At 42.3% G+C, this 26,348-nt stretch overlaps 1 protein-coding gene across 2 annotated transcripts in view; it reads right to left on the bottom strand.

The window, feature by feature from the left end:
- The window catches only part of RASGEF1B (RasGEF domain family member 1B), a 228,488-nt gene that overhangs the window by 187,248 nt on the left and 14,892 nt on the right, over window positions 1-26,348 (bottom strand). For both annotated transcript variants that reach the window (XM_020803180.3, XM_020803181.3), the window contains exon 2: window positions 11,284-11,331. In XM_020803180.3, the coding sequence (XP_020658839.1) occupies window positions 11,284-11,331 (48 nt within the window). The remainder of the gene's footprint in view (window positions 1-11,283; window positions 11,332-26,348) is intronic.

The following is a 26,348-nucleotide window of genomic DNA, read 5'->3' on the forward strand; positions in this document are numbered from 1 at the left end:
GGCATCCATGGACTGTGCAGCTGGCTCAAGGTCACACAGGTTGGCTCTTCTCCCTAAAGACACAGTGGGGAATTGAGCTCCCAACCACTAGTTTGAATGGCCCCTAAGCCTCCTGGCCCTTTGTGTGCACTATCCCCCAAAGGCATGGTGACCGCCGGCTGTACCTCCTGATCAGAACAGTGCTGCACAGCCCCAGTCCTGAAAGAGGCCAGGAGAGCTACTCAGTGTTTTGGGGTGCCCCACAGGACCCCCATCAGGGGCTAGATGTTCCTCCCACAATCCTCCAGTGCACAGATATTAGCATATCTGCCTGCTTGCATCACCCAGTAGGCTTCTCTATTGGAGAAGCAAAGCAGGAAGGAGGAGTCTCTTTCCCTTCACCTTCTGCAGAGAAGTTAGACCATGTGACTAGCCAGACATTTTGAGAAGCAGAGAGAGAGAGGGAGAGGGAGAGAGGACAGAAACAAAAGCTTCTAAAATTGGCAGTAACTTAAACAGGCCTGAGAATGGTGAGGGGAAGATAAAGTTACTACTGAGAGCCTGCTAGAATAGCTCTCTGTAGTTCAGAGCTTTGCAGGAAGCTGCATCACTTCATCATAAATTAGGCTTAAATAGGAGTAATTTTGCAGATATTTAAAACATTAAGGGACCGGGGGGGGAGGCTAATGTGTATTGTTGAGCACATGCAGAATAAAGTTCAAAAGGGAAACCAAAAAGGGACCTAACACTCCTTTCCTTCATATATTACCACTAGGGCTACAGGTTTTATTTGGTGTATTAGCTTGCCACGTTAGCTGAGTCCAGTTTTTATGGAGCAAGGCAATTTGAATTGCAGAGGGCAGATCTGAATCACAGATCTGAATATGTTCAAGTAAGGCTTTGAAATCTTGAAAATTGGTTTAAGAACCCAACATTTCATAAATAGCATTTCACATGTACACACACACAACTGGAAATAGAAATTTTAGTAGTATTTTTGTGTTAACAAAAGCTGCATGGTGTCGCTCCCCCTGTTTTTATTGGTTTTTCTTAATCGTTGTTCTACAATATTGCTGGTAGATTTTATCTTTTCATTGTGATTCCCAGCTACTGTATTTTATCCTATTGTAGTCTCTAAAATTGGACAACCATCTGTCAGGTCTGCTCTGATTTGGATTCCTGCATTGAACCAGGGGTTGGAATTGATGGCCTTATAGGCCCCTTCCAACTCCATTATTCTATGATTCTGTGCTGCTTTGAGATTATATTTGTAAAAGGAAGCAGGCAGTATATGTCGTGATGAATAAGGGGCACATTTTTCTTGCAGAGTATGGGAACTCATTCTACCAGTGCAAAACAGAAAAGGCTAGCATATAGCATTCCTTTTAAACTAGAGGTAGTAAAATATGCTAAGGAGTATGGAAACAGTGAACAGTGCAGAGACATTTTGGGCCTCCTCATCTGAAAAAATGATTAGAGAGTGGAGGAAACAGGAGGATCAGCTGCAAAAAGCTGATAAAAGTAAGCACACTTTCTGTGGACATGCTGCAAAGTAAAGAACTGAATGATGGAGAGAGAAAAAACTTTATTGCTGTAAGGAAGGAAGGGAGGAAGGGGGGGAGTGGAAGTGAGGCATTCTTTGCTGTTTGCTTACACCTGTGCTGGTGGTGATTTCTTCATCATAGCTCTTATTGACTACCCAGCAACAATCTGTTTATTCATCTCTTTCAGTGCAATAACAATTCATTATAAGTGTTAAAACTTGAGATGGTACTGTAATTCCCACTCATTGTGTGTCATCCTGCTGTAGAAGTCTGCTTCATGATTCTCCACTTCTGGTACATGTATGACTTGTGAAATGACATGCTTGAGAATACACCAGTCCCAAAACTGTACTGTTAGTAGCAAGAAAGACATGGATTTTGTTCCTCCTTGGTGGTTGATATAAAGCATTGTAGTGTTGTTGTCTGTGGCTATTGGAATAACTTTGCCAACTACAAATTGTTCAAAAGCTCTCACTGTGTTGTACACTGCAAGAAGTTTGAGGTAATTGATGTGACAAAGTCTATCTATTGCTACTGCCTTATGAATTTGCCAGAATATTTTTTCCGGTTTTCCTCTCCTAAAAATGAGGTGTGTCTTATTTGGAGGTGCGTCTTATGGAGCGAAAAATACGGTATGCTGCTGAACTCACCCATTGGTATACGCTGCTTGATTGAATGAAGTGAATGTGCCAGATGTACTGCCTCCTGCCAAACAGGTGGGATCGGTCTGCAACCAATATAGCTGTTGCATGCTCAGCCCCAGATGTTCCTCCCCATACTGCCTCCCTCTCCCCCAAGGTGCCAATCTCATATCCCTCGAGCCTAACCACTAGGCCAGCAAAGCATCGGACACCAAAATAGCTAGTTACAGCTCTGTCCCACGCCTCCAGAGGCCACCAACTTGAGGAAGGCAGGTGTAACTGCTATATCATACTGGCTCTCACATTTCTGGGAACAAAATCTTCCATTAGCATATAATCAGAGCAGATGTCAAAAGTCATGTAGAAAGATATTTTTGCTTTCGGCTTGTTTACTGAAGCATATACGCCACTTGGTGTTTCATCCCTTAATGACTTGCAGATAAACACACAGACTGCCTTTGTTGAAACAGAATACGAGGATTAAACAGATCTTGGCTCTAAGGATTGCCTGACCCAATAAGGCAATCCTTGTATTCTTAAAGCTCGTAAGCATATCAGAGGTATCCAATATTCTACTGGAATTTTTACGCCGACATTCATCTCAGTTTCTATTCTCCCAGAGTACCAAACACTAGGAAGCTATACAACACAGCAGAACCGGAAGAGCTAACATTAAAAAGCCTGACTCAAAGGTAAAGGAAATTTGGGTAGTGGAGACCTATAACCAGTCATACCCATGCACTGTACTGCAGGCTACATTTTTGTGACGGAAGCCTCAGACTCAGCTCCTACTCAGACTAAATACTGTACTTCCAGTGAACGAGAAAGCTACTGAGACACGTAAAAAAGCACCTAAATATTTCTGAGATCACCTCTTCCTATATTTTGTTGCTTGAACCACTGAGCAGGGGTTTGGGTTCAATGGGGAAGAAGGAGAAGGAGGAGGAGGAGTTGAAAAAGAAGAAGAGCAACAAGAAAAACCCAAATATTCTGAATTCTTATGGGTTCTTCTGCTCAAGTTGAATAATCAGAGATTCAAGATAGACAGAAGGAAATATTTCTATATGTAAGGCATAGTGGAGTTCCCTGCTACAAGAAATGAGATTTACAAGAAGTAAACAAGTGTATAAGAAGTAAAGAAGATTGGACTAATTCGTGGGGACATGGTGATTGGTGACTGCTAGTCTAGCTGGATAGTCGCTCCCTCCAGGACCGGCATTAGTATGCCTTGGGATATTGATTACTAGGGAATACACAGAGCAGAGGGCTGGTGCGCTCCTTGTGGGCAGCTCGTAGGCAACTGGTTGCTGTTGTGAGAAAGGGTTGGTGGCCTAGAGAGAGACCTTTGGTCTGATTTAGTATGACTCACGTGGTGTTCTTATCAGCCTATTGCAATTGTCCAGTTTTAGGCTGAACGGTTCTTCCTGATTCATGTTTGTGTGGCCATGTAGCGTTTGCCTGTTGGGTAGGCAATGGGAGAAACACTAAAATGGATGGGGTTGTAGGAAAGGAAGAAAAGCACTGTGTGGTCAATAATTCAGATCTCTATCAAAGAAGGTATGCATGGGTGGGAGAAGACAAAATGGTGGAGGTATGAAAGGAGAGGGATACATATGGTCTGTTCAAGTGGTTCATTTTGACCTCTGAGTTCTTCTCTCCACATATTTATGGGTGGGGAGTACAGAAAGAGAGAGAAAGAGAGAGCCTGGGGGTGAATGCCCCAGACAGACAACCACCGAAAGAGTTAAGGGAATGTGACCTGCAGTGGAAAAGAATCTTGGTCTCACTCTGACTAGACACAGTTGTCACGGGTCACCAATTTCCTTCCCAGATCTCCTACCACACCTGGATGATCTGGAATCAACTAGTCTATCATCTTCCGTAGGCAGTGTCCAATCCCAATGAACAATAATGAATACAGTGGTGCCTCGCTTTACGATTGCTCCGTTTAACGATGAAACCGCATTATGACGAACTTTTTGCCATCGCTTTTGCGATCGCTTTATGATGTTTCCTATGGGGGAATTTTGCTTTGCGATGATTGGTTCCCTGCTTCGGGAACCGATTCTTCGCAAAACGATGATTTTCGGACAGCTGATCAGTGGTTTCAAAATGGCCGCTGGGTAAACAAAATGACCCCCCGCTGTTTTCTGGGACGAATTCCTCGCTGCACAGGCAGCGAAAATGGCCGCCCTATGGATGATCTTTGCTGGACGGTGAGTTTCCAGCCCATCAAAACACATTAAACGGGTTTTAATGCGTTTCTATGGGCTTTTTAATTTTGCTTTACGACGTTTTCGTTCTACAGCGATTTCGCTGGAATGAATTAACGTCGTTCTGCAAGGCACCACTGTAATGATTATCATCTGCCTTCCATTTAATTAATGAACATTTGGAAAACTCTCAGATAATTATAGGGAAAGCAGATGGATGAAAATGTGAACCATCAAAAAGATTGCGTCCACTTACTACTTCATTTAATGCTAAACACATCTAATAGCCCCGCTTAGTTGCAGAGCAGTATTTATTCAGTGAAGAGTTCAAAAGGCAGTCTGGCTTTCAGACTGGGAATCCAAACTCTAAAATCCCATCTTCAACTAAAAATCAATCTCAGAATATCTGGAACCAGACTAGGAAATATTGAGGACATAGACAGAAAATCAAAAAGAAGTGCCCACCCAGACCCCTGCAGTATTTTTCTGGATATTTCTTTCATTTCAGTAGTGTTCAGAAGAACAACCTTGTGGATTTTTATGGCCATTAATCATATGTATGCCAGTTAATCAGATTTATTCGTCTCCTTTTTTTTAACCATTAAAGGCTCAAAAATGTGTCTTCTCCCCAGGATAGGCCTTCTTCATGTTGGTCATTCTGTATACAGAATCAAAAAGATTGTCTGCATACATGGGTAGCTCATGTATGGGACAGAGGTGCCCCCCCTTGAATTTTGGGTTGATCTCCCCCCAGTTCTGGACCACCTAATCCTGCACCCATATCTAAAACATGATGTATTAACAACACAGTATTTTCCTGATTACTTTAACACAATTAGTAATACATTTTTGGCATTTATTCTGCAGGGGTTTAAAGCGGGCAGTACTCTATTTGATGGGGAGCCTGGTCTAGCTGTGTTTGAAAACTGAAGAGCCCTAAGAAGGGAGGGGGGGTCACTGTTAGACTAAGTAGGCATAGAGTCGTCCCCCCAGTCATGCCTCAGGGTGAGACATGTTGAATTGCTATTTAAACTAGATAAACTATTGCTAAATTTGCATTGGTGCATGTAAGCTAATATAAGAAATATTGATTCTAGAGACAACGTAAGAAGCACACGGTCTGTGATACTTCCATGGATTGCTCAGATGTTTTACCACATTATCATCAGTATGAATGAATTGTCCAGACATGCATGTTCATCTCACAGAAGTTTCAACATCAGATAATTGTGTGCTGATGTAATTGTCATCTTGTATAAACTGCTGACAGTAGCTTGCCTAGCTCCTGACACTGTGTAGCTCAATGATGCAAAACAGACTCACAAGTGGGAAATACCTGGCAGTTGCTTTGGGGCACTGAGACCAGATTCCTTTAAACATGTGTGATTATATAAAGCTTTTCCCCCACTTTACAGTAGGCTCCCCTTCCCGTCCCTCTACCACACTGGTTCTGAGATCAATCACACAAAGGGTCCTTTCGCACCCAGAAAACATCAACAGGATTTTGTCCAGTTGGCCAGAATAGATTAAAAGTGTGCAGATTTGTGGGTTCAGTATATGGGGTCCTTGGGAATTCTGGGAGTTGTAGTCAAAAAACAGTATCTCTCCAGTGTACAGTGGACCCTCTACTTAAGGAATTAATCCGTATTGGAATGGTGGCTGCAAGTCAAAAAGTCTGTAAGTTGAATCTCCATTGACCTACAATGCACTGAAAACCGATTAATCCCATAACCAGTGGTTTTTATTCTATTTTTATTCCATTTTGGTTTTTTTCTGGTCTGTAAGTCGATTCTCTGGCTGCAAGTCGAATCTAAATTTTGCAGCCAGAGAAGTCTGTAACTCAAAAAGTCTGTAAGTCGAGCCGTCTGTAAGTCGAGGGTCCACTGTAGCTTATAGTATGTATTGATTATATTATACTAATCCTACAGACAGTTTTTGTCGTATAAGCAGAAAATGCAGAAGTGTGTCCTGGAATGGAACACTGGAAAAGAAGAGCCATCCACTGCTGTGTTTTTCAGCTGCGCGTAATTTCCCACAAGCCACTTAATGTAGCATTGCAGGGTAAAGTAGAAGGGGATATGTAATTGTTTTGCCATTGATTTATCAGAGATGTTTTTTCTGCATAGATTTATGCCCGTGGTGCTAATGCTGAGTTTGAAGGCCAAGGTAACAGTGCAGATGGTAATAGCAAACGGGATTCCCACCAATCAATACCACCAGAGACATTACTAGCTTTCCTTGGAAAGGGAACGCAGCGTGTCATTCTAATCGGACATGCCTAAACACCCCCGAAATTGCTCTTAACGGATAACTGGCGATCTGCCTGCCGAAAAAGAAAACAACTGTGAAAAACAAAACCGCTTTCGCAAAACCACTTAAACCAAACACCCCATTTGAATGACAAATCCAAATGGCAAATCCTATTACAAACACAGATTAAATTGGACACCTTCAGGGACTGATGAGTTGGAATAAAAGGATTACAAAATAAAGAAAAGGAATAAAACGGATAGCCCAGATCCATTTCAGTTTAGTATTGATGTCATTTGCTGTTGTTTTTTTTTTTACTATAATAATTTTTGTTTAATTCTTTTTAAATATTTGTACGTGGATAGCTTAGTGGTTTAGATCTTTGGCTGCGGAGTCAGAGGTTGGGGGTTTGATTCCCCGCTGGGCCTCCTGGACAGTGGCTGGACTCAGTAATCTATACGGTCCCTTCCAGCCCTGCAGGTCTGAGATCATTATGATGATTACTGTTTTAGCTTTTAAAGATTGTCTTTTTAATGATGAAAACAGCCTTGGGCCATTTTTAAGGAGAAAGGCAGGGCAAAAATATTTTAATTAATTAATTAATTCTTGTGGTGTTTTTGTAAATCTATACAGGATTTTTTTCCCCAGCATCACTAGAAGCCCACGGGCAGGGCAACATGCCATTCTTTCTTTATTTACACACACATGGCAATGTACAGAATGGCTTGACATGATTCTCCTCTCCCCGTTTTAGGCCAAAAACAATCCTGTAAGATAAATTGGGCTCAAATAAGTGGTGTGGTTAACGGTTAACGTGGAATCCTAGTTAGCGGAAGGCTGACTGGAAAAGCTGACATGAAACCAACTGAGGCTGAGTTGTTGGGATTCGGGTTGAGATTAGCAATTGGCCACACCACCAAATACATGCACAAGTTGTGCCCAAGTTGTGGCTGGCATGTTGTCAAAATGGCACCCTGAGGTAATGTGGTATTTCCCAAAAGGCTCTTGGCCAAAATCTTTACCTTTCTGATACTAGTGCGAGTCACGTGGTTGAGTCTCATTGTGCCAGCTGGACTCTCTGGGTCTCCAGGTGTGGAGACACAAACCTGGGGCAGGCAACACTCAAGGAGAAGAAAGTTTGATTTTTGTCCATAAGCTATCATTAAATCCACTGCACCTTTATCCATCTCAGAGAGCAAATGTGCGGTAAGAGAGCATTGGACTAGGACTCGGAAGACCTACTTGGCCATAGAAATTCATCTCTGTGTGGCAACGGCATATATCTTATATATCTTGAAAATCCTCTTGGAGGTACCTTAATTTGGGACAAAGTTCACAGGACATAACAACATATTTCACTACTGATTTGCAACCGGCGCCAAGGTTCATGGATGACAGTCTTTCTGCATCCGTAGTGCTTGTTTCTTTCCCTGTGTGTCTCCTTTAAGTGTCAGAGGCCCAGCTCGTGTGACTTCAAGCATCTATTTGTGTATTCTGATAATCACATAGTTCGGGAACATCTCTTCAGTTAGTAAATACGGGAAACAAGAAACAATTAAAACTTAACTCAAGCTAATAAGTAAAATCAGACGTGAGGGTAATACAGTTTTCAGTTCTATGCATCTTAATGAAGGGACTCTTATTACTATGCAAACAATCTCTTATAACAAGGATGTAAAGTATGTTGCTGATTCCACACATAAGCAATGAAAGCTGTCATAATCGTCGTACTAGAGGTACAACTCCCATTTCAAAACTAACAGGCAATGTTAAAATCAGAATTTTGAAAACTCACTCTTTTGGACTGCCCTAGTCTAAAGTCCTCAGGCTTGTCATCCAAAACTAAATTGTTTCAAATTATTGCTATAATAAAGAAACAAAAGGATAAACAGATGCATATACAGTGGTGCCTCACATAGCGACGATAATCGGTGCAGCAAAAATCACTGCAAAGCGATTTCGTCGCTATGCGATATTAAAAAGCCCATAGGAATGCATTGAAACCCCTCACCTTTAGGCGAAAAGTCTCCACACGGCGGCCATTTTCGCTCCCCAGTAAGCAAGGAATCCGTCCCAGAAAACAGCGGGCGGCCATTTTTTTACCCGGCAGCCATTTTGGAACCACCGATCAGCTGTTAAAAAAATCATCGCTTTGCGATGATCGGTAAGCGGAACAGGATACCAATCATCGCAAAGCGATTTTTCCCCATTTAAAACATTGCGATGCAATCGCTTTTGCGATCGCAAAATCTTCATCACTATGCGATTTCATCATTAAATAGGGCGCCCATTAAGCAGGGCACCACCGTACATGCATAAGCCGCTCAATGGCATCTCTGCCCCTGTTCACATCCCCCCTCCAAATACATTATCCTTTCAGCATTTTGGAAAAATGAATGCACAACATGAAATGATAGAATCATTTGTTCAGTCGCATTTCTGACAGATGTATCAATTCATGGACACATCCAGATGTGACTTAATATTTGGTCAAACATAGAAGGCAAATACCTGATCCTGATTTTACAGTTAGTCTCCAGATCTCTAGAACCACCACCGCATACTGTCTAGAAATGTGTGCTTTTCAGTCAAGGACCGACAGACCTGTTCCAACCTCTTCTTTGCCTCCAAATGCTAAAACTGAAGTTGTGGGATGGAATTCAGAGGCAGTTATGTTTAATCATTAATCCAGACTGAAATTCTGCCTTGTAACCTTTCTTTCATTAGCTGGATTCTTAGCTTTTCTCAGAACTACATGGAGAACTGAGGAACAAGCCTGGAAACATCAAGTGAGGGGTTTGATGGAGAAAGAGTTGGTGATAAGAAAAGAATCAAGCTCCCTTACGGGTGAGACCAATTTTGCATTGCCAAAAGAGATGTATCAGCTAAAAAGATGGCACAGACTTGCATAAGATTTGCATAGTTGAATTGATATGGGTCTATGCCAATTTAGAAATAGCTGAACAGCATAAATCCAATACAGTAATTGTAATTCAGCTGCAGGCAGAAGACATAGAGCATGTGGCCTACATGCATTCTCCTAGCCATTTTTGTATACCCAATAATGGCTAAGTGATCATAAAATTCTTTTTGAGTTAGGATTTTGGTCGAGGTGCCACACCATAGCCTTATCCATGAGCCATTCTTCAGATTGCTTGTTGCTTCTCCTGCAGTAAATCTGAACGGCCTCTCTGGAAATGGTTCAATAAAACCCAAAGCCTCTTTTAGCAGAATTTTGCTGTTGCAGAACAATTTCTGTGATCTTCCCCAAATCATGACCCCACTCAGGTTAATACCGTCCTTTCTTCTCTCATTTAGTCCTGTGCAAATTACTTTCTCACATTCCCTCAAGTTACAAAGTCTTGTTCTGCTTAAAGCCTGAACACAGCTCTGCCATACGATTATCCATTTAGAATCAATTCAGAACATCAGGGCTGCCTTTTGTGGGACACCAGCTCGATTTTCACCGTACTTATGAATAAAACATCCCCACCACAGGAATGCAGTGCCAAAAGCAGTCGTGAAATTAGAAAGCTCAACTTCTGCTCCGCAAAATAACTGGTGTGAATGTCGGCGTTAAGTGCAATAGAAATGACAGGGTTGCTCTGTGTAAAATTGATTTGCTGGAGCTGGCCTGGAAGATAAAGATAGGGAAATTCTCTGCTGAGGAGTAACTACAGCTACCTCTGATGTTACTAGAATGCCTAGCATCACCTATTCAGACCAAGATCATCCACAGTGTTGTATTCCCAGTCGCCATGAATAGGTGTGAAAGCCAACAGGAAAGAAAGCTGATGGTGGGGAGTGAGATTCATTTGAAATGTGGTGCTGGGGGAGAGCTTTGCAGATACCCTGGACTTGCCAGAAAGATGAATAAGTGGGTCCTAGATCAAATCAAGCCTGAGCTATCTCTGGAGGCAAACATGTTGAAACTAAGGCTGTCCTCCTTTGGGAACATCATGAGAAGGCAGGGTCCTCTGGAAAAGACAATAATGCTAGGAAAAGTTGCAAGTGGCAGGAAAAGAGGAAGATCAAATATAAGATGGACTTAACTCTCTAAAGGAAGCTACAGGATTGGGTTTACAAGAGTTGAATTGGAAACAGGACCTTATTTTGAAGATCGCTCACTCATAGGGTCGTCATAACTCGGAGGTGATCCGATAGCACATAACAACAAATATTATAAAATATAATACCGGTATAATAGAGATAAAACCAATCAGCTATGCTGAACTCCCTTCTCCTTAGGCCACACCCCTTTTAGGTTCATAATCTTTAAGATGCAATTGGGCCAGGGCATTCTCGATGAAGTGAGATGCCTTTCCACCCACTGTACTGGTTTCTGATGCGGGAACAGACAAGCACCATCAAAGCGAGGCATTTTAAAAAACATTTGTTGTGATGTTAGGACTAGATATATATTTTGTCCTCAGAGGGATTTCTACAAAGGCTTTCCCATGATAAGAGTGATACAGAGCTGGAGTTGTCTCTCCACCTCTTCCAAAGAACTAAAATCCCAATACATGAGTTGTTTGAAGGATGATTGCCATTGCTGCGATTACAATATTTGCCATTTGCTCTTCACTGACAATAGCCCTACATGTAGATGTTTGCAATCAAGACACCAAGGACTTATGGAGCAAGTGACAGACCTACCTTCTGCTTGTTGTTCTGCTTCAGGCCAATACGAGACTGCGTCCTGGACTGTGGAGTAAATAAAAAGACAATCATGAGCCATGGTTTTGTTAAGTAGAGAAAGTGTCCTTTTGAAAAAGAAATCAAAATGACTTCAACATTAGGAAACCCTTTGCAGGACCATCAGGCAAAATCCTGTTGCTGAGCACAGTAAATTGCACTCAGGAAAACCTGTTGAATCAATGGGGATTTAGTATATGGACTCCTCTGTAAGTTTCATTGATTCAAATCGGCCTATTCGAACTGTGACATCGTATGCTAAAGTAACTCACAGTTAGAGCAGGTGCATTTCAGTCAATGGATCTTTTGGAGGAAGCTTATGAACTCCAGGGTAAAACTGTTTTGGTGTTTTGATCGGCAGTAAAACATTTTCAGCAATGGATTTGCCATTGCTGCTAGGGGTACCTACAGCACATACCGTATTTTTCGCACCATATAACACACTTTTTCCCCACAAAACAGGGGGGTGGAAAGTCTGTGTGTCTTATGGAGCGAAGAAAACAGATTATATTTTCCTGTTTTCTTCTCCTAAAAATTGGTGCGTCTTATGGAAAGGTGCGTCTTATGGAGCGAAAAATATGGTATATGTATATGGGAAATATCACTTGGTCCTATACTGTGTTGAAGCATGTAGAATATTTACTACTAGAATATAAGGAAGTTCCCTTGCAGGCTCTACTTTGCTACTGCCAAGATTTGTTGTGTAATACAAGAAGTCCCATGAGTAGCCATGCTGGTGCTCCACTCCTTTTTGTTTCTCCAAAAGCACCTGCTGGATAGCTCAGTGGTTTAGGCATCTGGGTGCAAAGCCAAAGTTTGGGAGTTTGGTTCCCCTCTGTGCCTCCATGCCAGGGGCTGGACTCCATAATTCATTGGATCCCTGCCAGCTCTGCAGTCCTGAGAATATTCTCAGATTATTAGAAATGACCCGACAGGACCAAGTGCACGCACCCACTGACTCTCTCTCTCTTTCTCTCTCTCCCATCACCTCTTCCTTAATCCTGGATTTTTGGTACTAAAATTGAGGACAAAGACATTCTTTTGCATTGAGCCATTCAAGCCCAGTGACAGTTGAAAAATGGATGGAGATGAGCCCCCAGGCTTGAAAGCCAGTTCAAATGCAAAAGGCAAGCATTATTCTCATCCATTGTCTGAATTTTTTTTCCCACTTCCCAGCTACCCAGAAAAGAAGAGCAATGCCCACATGATTCTCCTGAGACCTGGCAACCCTAACCTGTCCCACAAGAGCACCCACCAAAATGTCTTAAGCCACTAATGCTTAATAATTCTTTTGTTTCAATCAGGGGTACTGCACACAACGTAACAGACCCCAGATCAAGAGCAGTTTCTCAACAATTAGATTATTTGTTCTGATCCATCTACTTAGGCCCTTTATTTCTATCTGAACAATAAACTGTATTCACAGATATACCCAAATTCTAGGTTTGTCTGGAGACACTCAAAGTGCTGTTGAGCATTGATAAGAGCATGCTAATGATGATAAATTCCAAAGTTATTGTGAGGATTTCACAGCCACAGAAAATGTTGTGGAAACTAGACCAATAAATAAATAAGGAGCCCTCTTTGCATAAAATGTTTTTATTTATTAAAGAATTGAGCTGTCTGTTTACAGAAAAGCAAATACCTGAATTCAGAATTCTAGCATGCCTCATTTTTCCAGTTCAGGGTAGTTTAAAATTTAATGCCAAAGGAGCACATTTGAAGCTCAATGAAGTCTGTGTGTAAACCGTGTTGTTACAGGATAGGAAGGCACTGAGCATTCAGCTTTATGTGAAAACTCAGTCTTCTTTTTGAAGTGAAACAAGTTTCTAGACCTTGCAGCTTTAAGGATATAGGCTTGCAAGTTTACACGTGTGAGCAAGGACACACATTGAGCTAACCCTGACCCAGAACCCCACTCCACACACCTTTCTCCAGACCAAATTTTGGGGGAGAGCACATAACAATGTCAAATCAGAGTTGCCACACAGTCCTCCTGTTGTGTGAGAATGTAGAAGCCACATCTTTTCAAAATGTCTCCTCCTTAACTACAGAAGATAAAGGAATTCTGTTTTCTTTGCCTTGATCAACCTCTTCTTTCTCCCTCGCCTCTTTCTCTCTGTCTCTTGCACCCTGACGTCTCTATCTACTTCTTTCCTTCTTCTTTCTTCCTCAAAAAGAGATCAAAGCAAAAGAGTGATAGGGTCACTCAGGAGGAAAGTTTGAGGGTGCTGGATATATTCACCTTGGAGAAGAGAGAAATAAAAGATAATACAAGAGTGACATTCAAATATTTGAAGAGCTGCCATCATGCCGAAAGTGGAACAAGCTTCTCTCTTGGTATTCCAGAGCTTAGGACAGTGGTTTTGTGGTTTCTGATTACAAGAAAGGCAGGTTTAAAGTCTGACTAAGTATCAGGAAGCAATTGCTGACAGATAGAGCTGTTGACAGTGGAATGTATTGCCTCAGAATGAGCTAGACTTTCCTCTACTAGCAGTTTTTAAACAGAGTTTGGATGGCTTTTCATCAGAATGCTTTAGAAATGGATTTACTATATTGCAAGTGGGTTAGTCTACAGTAGATCAGTGATCCCCAACCTTGGGCCTCCAGATGTTCTTGGACTTCAACTCCCAGAAATCCTGGCCAGCAGAGATGGTGGTGAAGGCTTCTGGGAGTTGTAGTCCAAGAACATCTGGAGGCCCAAGGTTGGGGACCACTGGTCTAGATGATCACTGGCCTCCTTTTGAATTCCACATTTCTACAAGACTCAGCTTCAACAAGGATGCAACTCATTTTCAAGCCCTCAAGTCCTGATCCACCAAGTGGACACACATACACAAAGGGGGAGGGGTCTAATTGTGGTTTAAAAAAAATTATTTCATTTGCCAACGCACCAACAAATCAAGAAGAAAACCTAAGTGCTGTCTGCTTATGGAAAGCCTTCCAGAGAGGAGACCACAGTCTGCAATGTGTGGGACCCATAAATGCAAAATACTTTTATGGTGAACTTATCCATTAATGCCATCTTTCTCTGCTCCTTTTCTCCCTGTGGTCTCCTCTCAGCCCTACCTCATGAACCGGAAAATGTCTGGCCGAGTTAACAAGTTGAGCATCAGCTAACACTAATGAATTTCTTTGGCACGTCTAGAGAAAGGCTGGGGCTGAACTAATGAGTTGTCATTTTAATTATTTAAAACACATATTAAAACTTCAGTCAGAGCAGACAAAGAAAGACAGGAGGACAGTTCACAGGATCTCCGGGCACAGCTGCTGCAGATGGGATGAAATCTGTGGTGGGCTGAGACGTGCGTGTCCCCACCATAAGATGATCCACCAAGAGGTTGCAAGAAGTCATGGAAAATGAGCTACGTCAACAGTGTTGTGGTTTGTCAAATGAAACCATTGACCATTTTGTTGCTTAACTTGATTGCTGATGAACAGATGCAGTTGCTAGAACTACTCGGGAACTTTAAGTGGTGACAAGATGATTCTTCAGTTATCAGTGTTGGGTGCTGGCTACTGAGCTAGCACAGGCAAACAGGCAGGTGGACACATACTCAGGATGGATAAGTCTGCATAAGACGTTAAGAGGTCTCCTGAACTCTAGTCTAGCCCTATAACCACCACATAATGGCCAACCATGGTTTCATACCCTGGAAATAAGCCTGCAAAAAATCTCAAATTTGCATGCTCCCCTGCCACCATTCCTCTTTCCTTTAAGATTTGGCATCTAATTTTAAAACAAACTTGTGTGTGTGTTTAGTCGTTTAGTCGTGTCCGACTCTTCGTGACCCCATGGACCAGAGCACGCCAGGCCCTCCTGTCTTCTACTGCCTCCCGGAGTTGTGTCAGGTTCATGTTGGTTGCTTCGCAGACACTGTCCAGCCATCTCATCCTCGGTCGTCCCCTTCTCCTCTTGCCATCACACCTTCCTAACATCAAGGTTTTTTCCAAGGACTCTTTTCTTCTCATGAGATGGCCAAAGTACTGGAGCCTCAGCTTCAGAATCTGTCCTTCAAGTGAGCATTCAGGGTTGATTTCCTTTAGAACTGATAGGTTTGTTCTCCTTGCAGTCCAGGGGATTCTCAAGAGTCTCCTCCAGCACCACAATTCAAAGGCATCAATTCTTCGGCAGTCAGCTTTCTTTATGGTCCAGCTCTCACTTCCATACATCACGACAGGAAAAACCATAGCTTTGACTATTCGGACTTTTGTTGGCAAGGTGATGTCTCTGCTTTTCAAGATGCTGTCAAGATTTGTCATCGCTTTCCTCCCAAGAAGAAGGCGCCTTTTAATTTCAGGGCTGCTGTCTCCATCTGCAGTGATCATGGAGCCCAGGAAGATAAAATTTGACACTGCCTCCATATCTTCCCCTTCTATTTCCCAGGAGGTGATGGGACCAGTGGCCATGATCTTAGTTTTTTTGATGTTGAGTTTCAGACCGTTTTTTGCACTCTCCTCTTTCACTCTCATTACAAGGTTCTTTAATTCCTCCTCACTTTCTGCCATCAGAGTGGTATCATCTGCGTATCGGAGGTTGTTGATATTTCTTCCGGCAATCTTAATTCCGGCTTGGGTTTCTTCCAGTCCAGCCTTCCGCATGATGTATTCTGCATATAAGTTAAACAAGCTGGGGGACAATATACAGCCTTGCCGTACTCCTTTCCCAATTTTGAACCACTCAGTTGTTCCATGACCAGTTCTAACTGTTGCTTCCTGTCCCACATATAGGTTTCTCAGGAGACAGATAAAGTGGTCAGGCACTCCCATTTCTTTAAGAACTTGCCATAGTTTGCTGTGGTCCACACAGTCAAAGGCTTTCGCATAGTCAATGAAGCAGAAGTAGATATTTTTCTGGAACTCTCTGGCTTTCTCCATAATCCAGCGCAAGTTAGCAATTTGGTCTCGAGTTCCTCTGCCTCTTCGGAATCCAGCTTGTACTTCTGGGAGTTCTCGGTCCACATACTGCTGAAGCCTACCTTGGAGGATTTTGAGCATAACCTTGCTAGCGTGCGAAATGAGTGCAATTGTACGGTAGTTGGAGCATTCTTTGGCACTGCCTTTCTTTGGGATTGGGATGTAGACTGATCTTTTCCAATCCTCTGGCCACTGTTGAGTTTTCCAAACTTGCTGGCATATTGAATGTAGCACCTTAACAGCATCATCTTTCAAGATTTTAAATAGTTCAACTGGAATACCATCACCTCCACTGGCCTTGTTGTTAGCCAGGCTTTCTAAGGCCCACTTGACTTCGCTCTCCAGGATGTCTGGCTCAAGGTCAGCAACTACATTGTCTGGGTTGTCCGGGATATCCAAATCTTTCTGATATAATTCCTCTGTGTATTCTTGCCACCTCTTCTTGAAGTCTTCTGCTTCTGTTAGGTCCCTTCCATTTTTGTCTTTTATCATGTTCATCTTTGCGCAAAATGTTCCTCTAATATGTCCAATTTTCCTGAACAGATCTCTGGTCTTTCCTTTTCTGTTATCTTCCTCTATTTCTTTGCATTGTTCATTTAAGAAGGCCCTCTTGTCTCTCCTTGCTATTCTTTGGAAGTCTGCATTCAAGTTTCTGTAACTTTCCCTATCTCCCTTGCATTTTGCTTCCCTTCTCCTCTCTGCTATTTCTAAGAGCCTCGTGGCGCAGTGGTTAAAACGCTGTACTGCAGCTAAAACTGTGCTCACGACCTGGGGTTCAAATCCCAGGTAGCCGGCTCAAGGTTGACTCAGCCTTCCATCCTTCCGAGGTCGGTAAAATGAGTACCCAGCTTGCTGGGGGGGCAATGTGTAGCCTTTATAATTAAAATTGTAAACCGCCCGGAGAGTGCTTGTAGCGCTATGGGGCGGTATATAAGTCCAATAAATAAATAAATATAAATAAATAAGGCCTCGTTGGACAGCCACTTTGCTTTCTTGCATTTCCTTTTCTTTGGGATGGTTTTCGTTGCTGCCTCCTGGACAATGTTACGAGCCTCTATCCAAAGTTCTTCAGGCACTCTGTCCACCAAATCTAGTTCCTTAAATCTGTTCTTTACTTCCACTGTGTATTCATAAGGGATTTGGTTTAGATTATACCTGAGTGGCCCAGTGGTTTTTCCTAATCTCTTCAGTCTAAGCTTGAATTTTGCTATGAGAAGCTGATGATCAGAACCGCAGTCAGCTCCAGGTCTTGTTTTTGCTGACTGTATAGAGCTTCTCCATCTTTGGCTGCAGAGAATATAATCAATCTGATTTCGATATTGCCCATCTGGTGATTTCCATGTATAGAGTCGCCTCTTGTGTTGTTGGAAAAGAGTGTTTGTGATGACCAGCTTATTCTCTTGACAAAACTCTATTAGCCTTTGTCCTGCTTCGTTCTGAACTCCAAGGCCAAACTTCCCTGTTGTTCCTTTTATCTCTTGGCTCCCTACTTTAGCATTCCAGTCCCCTAGAATGAGAAGAACATCTTTCTTTGGTGTCAGTTCTAGAAGGTGTTGTAAATCTTCATAGAATTGTTCAATTTCAGTCTCCTCAGCAATGCTGGTTGGTGCATAAACTTGGATTATTGTGATGTTGAATGGTCTGCCTTGGATTCGTATTGACATCATTCTATCATTTTTGAGATTGTATCCCATTACAGCTTTTCCCACTCTTTTGTTGACTATGAGGGCTACTCCATTCCTTCTACGGGATTCTTGCCCACAATAGTAGATATGATAATCATCTGAGCTGAATTCGCCCATTCCTGTCCATTTTAGTTCACTGATGCCCAGGATGTCAATGTTTATTCTTGCCATCTCCTGTTTGACCACCTCCAGCTTCCCAACGTTCATAGATCTTACATTCCAGGTTCCTATGCAGTATTTTTCTTTACAGCATTGGACTTTCCTTTCACTTCCAGGCACGTCCACAGCTGAGCGTCCTTTCGGCTTTGGCCCAACCACTTCATTAGCTCTGGAGCTACTTGTACTTGTCCTCCACTCTTCCTCAGTAGCATGTTGGACGCCTTCCGACCTGAGGGGCCCATCTTCCAGCGTCATATCTTTTAGCCTTTTGTTTCTGATCATGGGGCGTTCTTGGCAAAGATACTGGAGTGGCTTGCCATTTCCTACTCCAGGTGGATTGCGTTTAGTCGGAACTCTCCACTATGTCCTGTCCGTCTTGGGTGTCCCTGCACGGCATAGCCCATAGCTTCTCTGAGTTACTCAAGCCCCTTCGCCACGACAAGGCAGCAATCCATGAAGAAGAAAACAAACTTAGTTTCCCCTAAAAGCCACTTAGAAAAATGCACTGTGTGATGGCTTGAAAACAAGCCAGGATCTACGAGAATCCTAGTTTGAGCCTAGCTTATTCTCTTTAGCCATCGTTTAGACAAAGCACAGTTTCCAAAGTTCACATATCATGGAGGGCTGAGGTTTGTTTAAAAGTAGAGTCAACTCCCTTCAATCTTCTCCTCTCCAAAATAATATAAATAAATAAAGGGAAAGGGAACTCAAAAGCCTGAAGCTTGGATCGGCTTCTCTGGAACCATAATTTCCTGTTAGACTTGAACTAAGCCAAAGTGACCATCCTGAAGCTGAAGCAAGTAGAAAGGAGAAATTTTACAGTTTTCATAAAATGTACAAACCAACATTCTTTTATACTTCAAGATACACACTTCTCCGGATTTTGCAAAGGAGTTCTCCGCTTTTTAAAATGCATCCAAAATTGTGCCTATAAAAGCAAAGTGTGCAGCTTATATACTGCTCCATAGTGCTTAAAACACCCTCTGGGCTGTTTACAAGTTAATTATGCAGGCTACACATTGCCCCCTACAACAGTGTTCCCCAACCTTGGGCCTCCAGATGTTTTTAGACTACAACTCCCAGAAGCCTTCACCACCACTTCTGCTGGCTAGGATTTCTGGGAGTTGAAGTCTAACAACATCTGGAGGCCCAAGGATGGGGACCACTGCCCTACAAGTGAACTGGATACTCAATTTACCAACCTTGGAAAGATGGAAGGCTGAGCCAACCTTGAACCAGCTACCCGAATCCATTTGCAGTTTGTGAGCAGAGTTTTTGACTGCAGTACTGCAGTTCAACCATCATGCCACGAAGCAAAATAGTGTTCAAAATACATTGTATTAGAAAATGCACTTCCAAAGAAATGTGTACACGGGCAATATCCCAGGCAAAAAAGGCTTATATTCTGAGAAATGTGTGCCAAAATGCATGCAATTTTTAGGCACATTTTAAAAAAAAAAAGATTATTGAAGTTGGGGAGGAACCCAACTTAAGACCAGAAAATATTCTCAAAGTTTTGAACTCACTGAATTTTAGTTGTGCAAAATGAGAAATTGTAAGAAATGACAGTGTTACATTCTTCCATCGGTAGTAATAAGTGCATGGGAGAATCAAAATTTGGTGTGTGTTTTCCATCTTCGCAACTTGTTTTCTTAGACATTATGCTAGGCTCGTTCCATGTGCCAAAATGATTCTTTGACCGAAATGAACTTGCTTAATGATTAAGTGTTCCCTGGAGGTGGCCTTTTCACAGAAAGGTCCTCAGGTTTCAACTGGCAGCAGCATATGTTTCATCGATGAAAAATAATGATTGTTGGTTACCCTGTAGTACTTAGAGCATTTGTCACATTATGAAAGTCCGCAGGTCCTACTGAATTAAGATCCCAGAATGCAAGAGCCTAACCGGTATTGATGGGACTTTAATTGGTTTCCCAATAAAGTCCATACACTCTTGTCACCTCTAGGTCGGTGCTGAAAGATCAAGAGGGAGAAAAGCAGAGAGGAGAGGAGAGTTTGAATCTGGCTAAGTGGGGGGAAACAGAAACCATTTGGATAATCCAACGCGCATGTATTTCTCATCCTCCAGACCAAACCGCAGGGTTTAAAATGTAGATGAATCTGAGATGGTGTGTGCAAACTGGCAACCAGTCTTCCACTCCTGGAAAACATTGGGATCATGCCAAGCCCACCACCACCACCACCAAGAAAAACAAACCCTACAAAACAACCCTGGAAGTCTTCCAGTTTGAACCTCTTTCACATTTGCAGCTACTTCTACATTGGTAAAATTTTTTGTTTTTCGGTCAGCTTTCTTGGTCCTTCCCCTAGCAATTACACATAAATCTAACAAGAGCAGAATAGAATAAACCTGTGCAAAATGAAATGTGATTGATTGATTGATTGACTGATTGATAAAATGGCATATCTGTCTCTTATCAGAACTATAGTTCCCAGATCATGAACCTAGACGTTTGAAACTTGACATGTGTATTGTGGGGACCCTAGGGTCACATACCTGGAGGCTGGTTGATTTATTTTTTAATGTATGAATTACAGGGCCAGCCTGTGTGGCCTTGGGCAAGCTGCACAGTCCCAGAGCACCCCCAGAAGAAGCCAGATGGTAAACTACTTCTGAGTCCTCTCTACCTAGGAAACCCTGGAAAGGGTTGCCATAACCCAGAAATGACTTGATGGCACTTGATCCTATTATTATTATTACGGTTGCACCATCACCTACAGAGAAAGGAACACATGGCCATGCTTCACTTGCAAAGGATGGGTATATCATGCCCAGCTCTGACAGCTGCATTAACTTCGCTTGAAGGTTTTCATGTACTGAATTAAGGTGAGCTCAACCTGTGCAAAGGTAAACGTTTCCATGTCTCTCAGTGGAAGTGTTCGGTTCATTCAGCACATCTAGGTCAGTGGTTCCAGCTGCTGAGTGGATATAGGATGTGGGACCATTAAATGCTCCACAAAAACATTGCTTGGTATTCCTCCAGGGAAACAACGTTTGCTCTCTTTTGCTCAGGTCTAATGCTGACAGATGGGGGGGCAGTGACCTGTTTTTGGCACTGCAGTTCTCTGGTTAGGCTTGTCCTTTGAGCAAGGTCACTTTCTGACTGTTTATCAAGGAATTCTGGAATTGATGGGTTTCTTCTCGGGCTTTCTTCAACGATGAATAACTGAAGAGAGGCATGCACCTGTGAAACATCACGCCTTCTCCTGCATGAGCAGAGATCTACAGGAGTGTGCTGTGCGTTTTCTAAATCAGGGCTTAGAAAAAGTTACCTTTTGGAACTACAACTTCATGAATGTGGCCTTGGGTGATCCAGAAAAGGAATTTTCCTAAACTCTAGAAGATTATTTCTAGTCATTAAATAAAAGATCAGCTCTATGTGCAAAGTGCTGCAACTGAGCTGACACAAAAATATCATTATCACCGCTTCTCATTTCATTTTTTAAGAAGTCACTAGATACATTTGAAGGGACCCAGCATTAGAAAAGAATGCAGCCAAGTTGCTAGGAGTCTTTCTTCCTGCATAACGCTGTAATGAAGGCCTTATCTATTATCCAACTCATCCTTCTTTGTCAAGTCCATCACACTTTGAAGCCAGATAGAAAAGAATAAGGAGAAACAGCTTCGCCATCTATTTCCTTTCAAGATGCCTAATTATTTTTAACTGACTTACAGGACAAGATTAGAGCTTCTCCTAAGAGGTTGAGCTTTGGAAGAGACGTTAATTTTTTTTTTTCACAAAGGATGAATGGGAATTATACTTAATGCACTTGAAAGACGTCACTCGACAGCCAGCATCCATTCTAGAACCTGATGCAGCAAGGAGAAAAACTAACACTGCCTCTTCAAGACCAAGACTTACAATGGTTTTTCCAAAAGAAAAAGAAAGAAAGAAAAAAAGAAAGAGAAAGAGAGAAAGAAAAAGAAAGAAAGAAAGAGAGAAAGAGAGAAAGAAAGAGAGAAAGAAAGAGAGAAAGAAACAAACAAACAAGCAAACAAACATGTGGCACCTTAAAGACTGTCAGCTTTCTTGGCGGAAATCACAGTTTTAGCAGAGTAATTAACGGTTCAGATAGTCCAGGAATAATTCACACACAGTCCAGCAGCATTTCTTCAGCAACGTGTATTTACATCAGTCTGGCAGCATAATGTGTAGATGTGATCTTCATGCAGGAGAAGATACAACTAACTGAACAATCACACACATATATATATACATAACCAATCATGTTACACATTACATCATCCCTGTATTGCATCATCTCTTCTGAGTCATCCTGACTCAGCTTCAGCACACCTGATCATGATGGCTTCTCATTAATACACTCCATTCTGCTCAGGCCTGTAATTTTTCCTTGACAAAGACTAACTCTGTATTTTAATGTGAGCTTTTGTGGACAAGTCCACTTCATCAGGCATGGGGGGTGAGGAATGAAATATTGGATGAAATATCATTTTCACAAGTAAAGCATTACATCTCGCATGCAGTAATTGATGGCCTGTGTTTGGTGTTTGTAAACATTCCTACAGGAATGAATGTTCAGTATGCTTTACTGAAGCATAGGTGTGTTGAAGAATTGTCAAGCAATTAAATAACACTAATTGATAGATGAAATTTTAGAAAATTAAATATATTTATATGAGACAGAGACCATTGATCTTTTGTCTTTTAGTTGGGGGGGGAGTAATATTTTAATACAAAGTACTGCTAATTGACTGAAGTCCTGTTGCTTAAGTCACACTAGAGTAGGCCCACTGAATCAGTGAGGATTTGGTGAGTCAACTCCTACATAAGTTTCATTGTTTCAATGGGGCTACTCTAGTGTGATTTATTAAGCTAAGCCAGTGGTTCTTAACCTTTGTTACTCGGATGTTTTTGAACTGCAACTCCCAGAAACCCCAGCCAGCATAGTTGGTGGTGAAGGCTTCTGGGAGTTGCAGTCCAAAATCCTGAGTAACCCAAGGTTAAGAACCAGTGAGATAAGCAACAGGATTTCAGCCATGGTTACTAGTCCCCAACAAGGTAGCAAACTGAAGGACAAATAAACTCAAAAAAGTACACCACACGGGCATAATTCGGAGCCTTACTATTTTGTGTGGCCCCCGAACTCTCTGCAGCTTGCCTACCCTCAGTTTAAATGTTGAGTTTTCAAACTTTGCCGTCCAAGACTATGATCTATCTTGGGATTCAGTTGGATTTTTGTATATGGTGGGGAATGTGAGTAGAGCGCAGTAAAGTTCCCAAAAACGCTCAGCAGATTTGCTGGCTGGGGCTTCTGAGAGATTTAACCCAGCTTTTTCCAAACATAAAACAGTATGAAGAGGCTGCTGCCGTAGAGCTGAATTTCAAAAAGCTGTATCTGGGTTGCTATTCCAGCCACCGGGAAGAGAATTGCTCAGTCTGCCACTTCAGTGTACATTAAAAATCAAAAGCCCAAGCCTTCCACTTTCCTTCCAGATAATGTGGACTGATTATTTATTTATTTATCTGCACATTAAAGATTCAGAATCCAAGAAGGGGGAATTAGGGAGAGCTACTGGAAAGTTCACGCTAGGGCCAGGAGACACAGGCTGTCAAGAAGGGGTAAGAACCACCATGTTAAGCCTCTAATATATACAGAAAGTCTTTGGTGAGTCTGTTCCCCTCCCCTCTACACACACAATAAAAAAACCCACAAGGTTTTTCATCTTCATGCCACATTATGGCAGAAGCCGTGCAGTTGGTGGGCAAAAAAGGAAGATGTGATATATTCCCTTCTACAAAGGTAAACCCTCCCTTGTTGATGCCTTGTGCCCAGGGCTGTGTGTTTGCAAAGTGACTCTGGGAAAGTGGTTTTAAAGAAAGGAAAGGATAAAATGCCTTGATGGGTAGCACAAAAAAAGGGGGGGGGGGGAGAATGTGCTTTGAATCTTCTTGTTATTGAATCTGTGCATCCCAAGAGTAGGATTCCTGCTGCCTTTATCCAGAGAACTAACACATCACCGGAGCCTACGTTTGCAAGCATACCCCATCTGCAATTCTAAGCCTACTCATGTGGAATGAAACCCCAGCTATAATCAAGAAAATGCAGTTGGGCTTCAACACCTACAGGAAACCAAGCTATGTCCTCTCTTAGTATTCAGTGCATATTTGGGTAAAGGTGTAAAAGCCGAGCAGCTTGGAGTTTCTCATGTGCAGTAAGAATTAGCTGCAGTGTTCCCCATCCCATACAGCAGTGGTCCCCAACCTTGGGCCTCCAGATCTTCTTGGACTTCAACTCCCAGAAATCCTGGCCAGCAGAGGTGGTGGTGAAGGCTTCTGGGAGTTGTAGTCAAAGAACATCTGGAGGCCCAAGGTTGGGGACCACTGCCATACAGTGAAGAGGATGGCAACTCCCCAAAGGGAATGATGAAGGATGTGTCTATGCAGCTGCTGAGTACGCATACTGAATCCATACAGAATCCAGATCTGTGCATATACAGTAATGCCAGTTAGCCACTACTATGCGTGTGTTTCCTTCCATAGGTCTAATCAGGGTGACCATTAATCATTCCAAGGGAGCATAAATCAGGCCATAACTTGACCAAAAAGGCATCTAAGGAAAGAGACTGTACTCCATGAAAGCCCATGTTATATTTCATCTGTTACCTTCAAAGGCACGAGACAGACCAGCAATGGGAAACATTTGTCTCTCTGGGCCACAAAGTCTCAGAATTCCATAGCCAGCGAGACCACTGGCCATGTTGGCTATGAGATTCTTGGAACTCAAATATTCCTCATTTCTGCCCATGATTCTTTGTTTTGCTGCAATGGACAGATCAGGTGTTTCCTTTGGAAACTGTTATTACAGATGTACTCTGGGTATGTGCAATGACATATCCTCATACCCCATCCTGCTTATAATTTTGTGCCAAGGTAAAAGTACCTTGTGGAGCAAAGTCACCAGCCACTAACAACAATCTTCTGTTGTCCCTTCTGTTTGCCCTGCCTGCCTTTTTACATTTATATTTCTGATGACAGTGCATCTCTCCACTTTTACAACTGCTGTAAATAGCTTGGGATTTTAATGGCTACTGCCTGCATCCTTGGAAGTACTTCATTTTCTTTATACTCTTCTGAGATGTCAGCATTTCTGTTGCTCCTTCCCTGCTTCCACAGTCAAAAGCATTCAGAAAATTACTGGACAACACCAGCAATCATTATGTTAGACTACACAGGGAAGCCATTGAAATCCATAAACATCAACAGGACTTCAACAAAAAAGAACGCCTAAAACTAAACACGGCCTGGCTCCCAATACTGAAAAATACAGCCTGCAAAAGGTCAACGAACTCTGAACAGCCACAAGGACCAGGGATCATTGCACAAAAAAGACCAGCTAACGACACCCATCAATCACAGTGACAAATAATCTCTCCCCCCCTTATCACAACAAAAACACGCTGATCACCCTATCACCTGAAAAGGACAAAAGCTGTTTCCACAGCTATAAATACTCAACTATCCAACAAACAGCAACAGAGCATGGACAAAGTTCCTACTCCAGTCCTCTGAAGATGCCGGCCACAAGAGACTGGCGAAACGTCAGGAAGAACAACCTTCAGAACACAGCCAAAGAGCCCGAAAAACCCACAACAACCATTCAGAAAATACTTGTTGAGCCTTCCTTATAACCAGTTCTGAGCTTTTAAAAAAAAAAATCATCCACAATTTCCAAAGGGATGCCCATTCTGTTGCAGCCAAATAACAGCACATCACTGGGTACTTTTAAGCTAGACAGGTTTAGTAGAGCTTGAGTTTTTACAAGCCATGTCTTTGTCCACCAGAAGTTCATGCTGTCACAAGCCTGTTAATCTTAAGGGTGTCACACAACTCTTTTGAGCCATGGAAACTTCAGCCTTTACTAGACAACCTAATTACCCCATATTTCTAAAAGTATTGGTTCTGTCCATCCAGTTACAGACCAGTTCTAACCCTGCCTTCCTGGAGCATTAAGCACAGTTCCTATCCTTCCCAGTTTCTCTTCCGAAACGATCTAATGAGACCCAAGGGAAGGCTAATCTCTGAAACCTTAACTTGCTTTCTGAGAGTCTTTTCCTACACATTTCAGCCTCCTGTTCTGCCCCCTTTCTTTTTGTATCTATATACCTGTGAAAAGACAAGGTCTGTTTTCATCAGGAAGTGACCCATTTAGAGCAGGCTTCCCCAGTAATTTATTTAATTCTATTTCACCATTATATTACATTTCCTGTTTTTATCTGCATCT

This window comes from Pogona vitticeps, chromosome 5, assembly GCF_051106095.1.
Source record: "Pogona vitticeps strain Pit_001003342236 chromosome 5, PviZW2.1, whole genome shotgun sequence".
In the NCBI taxonomy this organism is placed as follows: domain Eukaryota; kingdom Metazoa; phylum Chordata; class Lepidosauria; order Squamata; family Agamidae; genus Pogona; species Pogona vitticeps.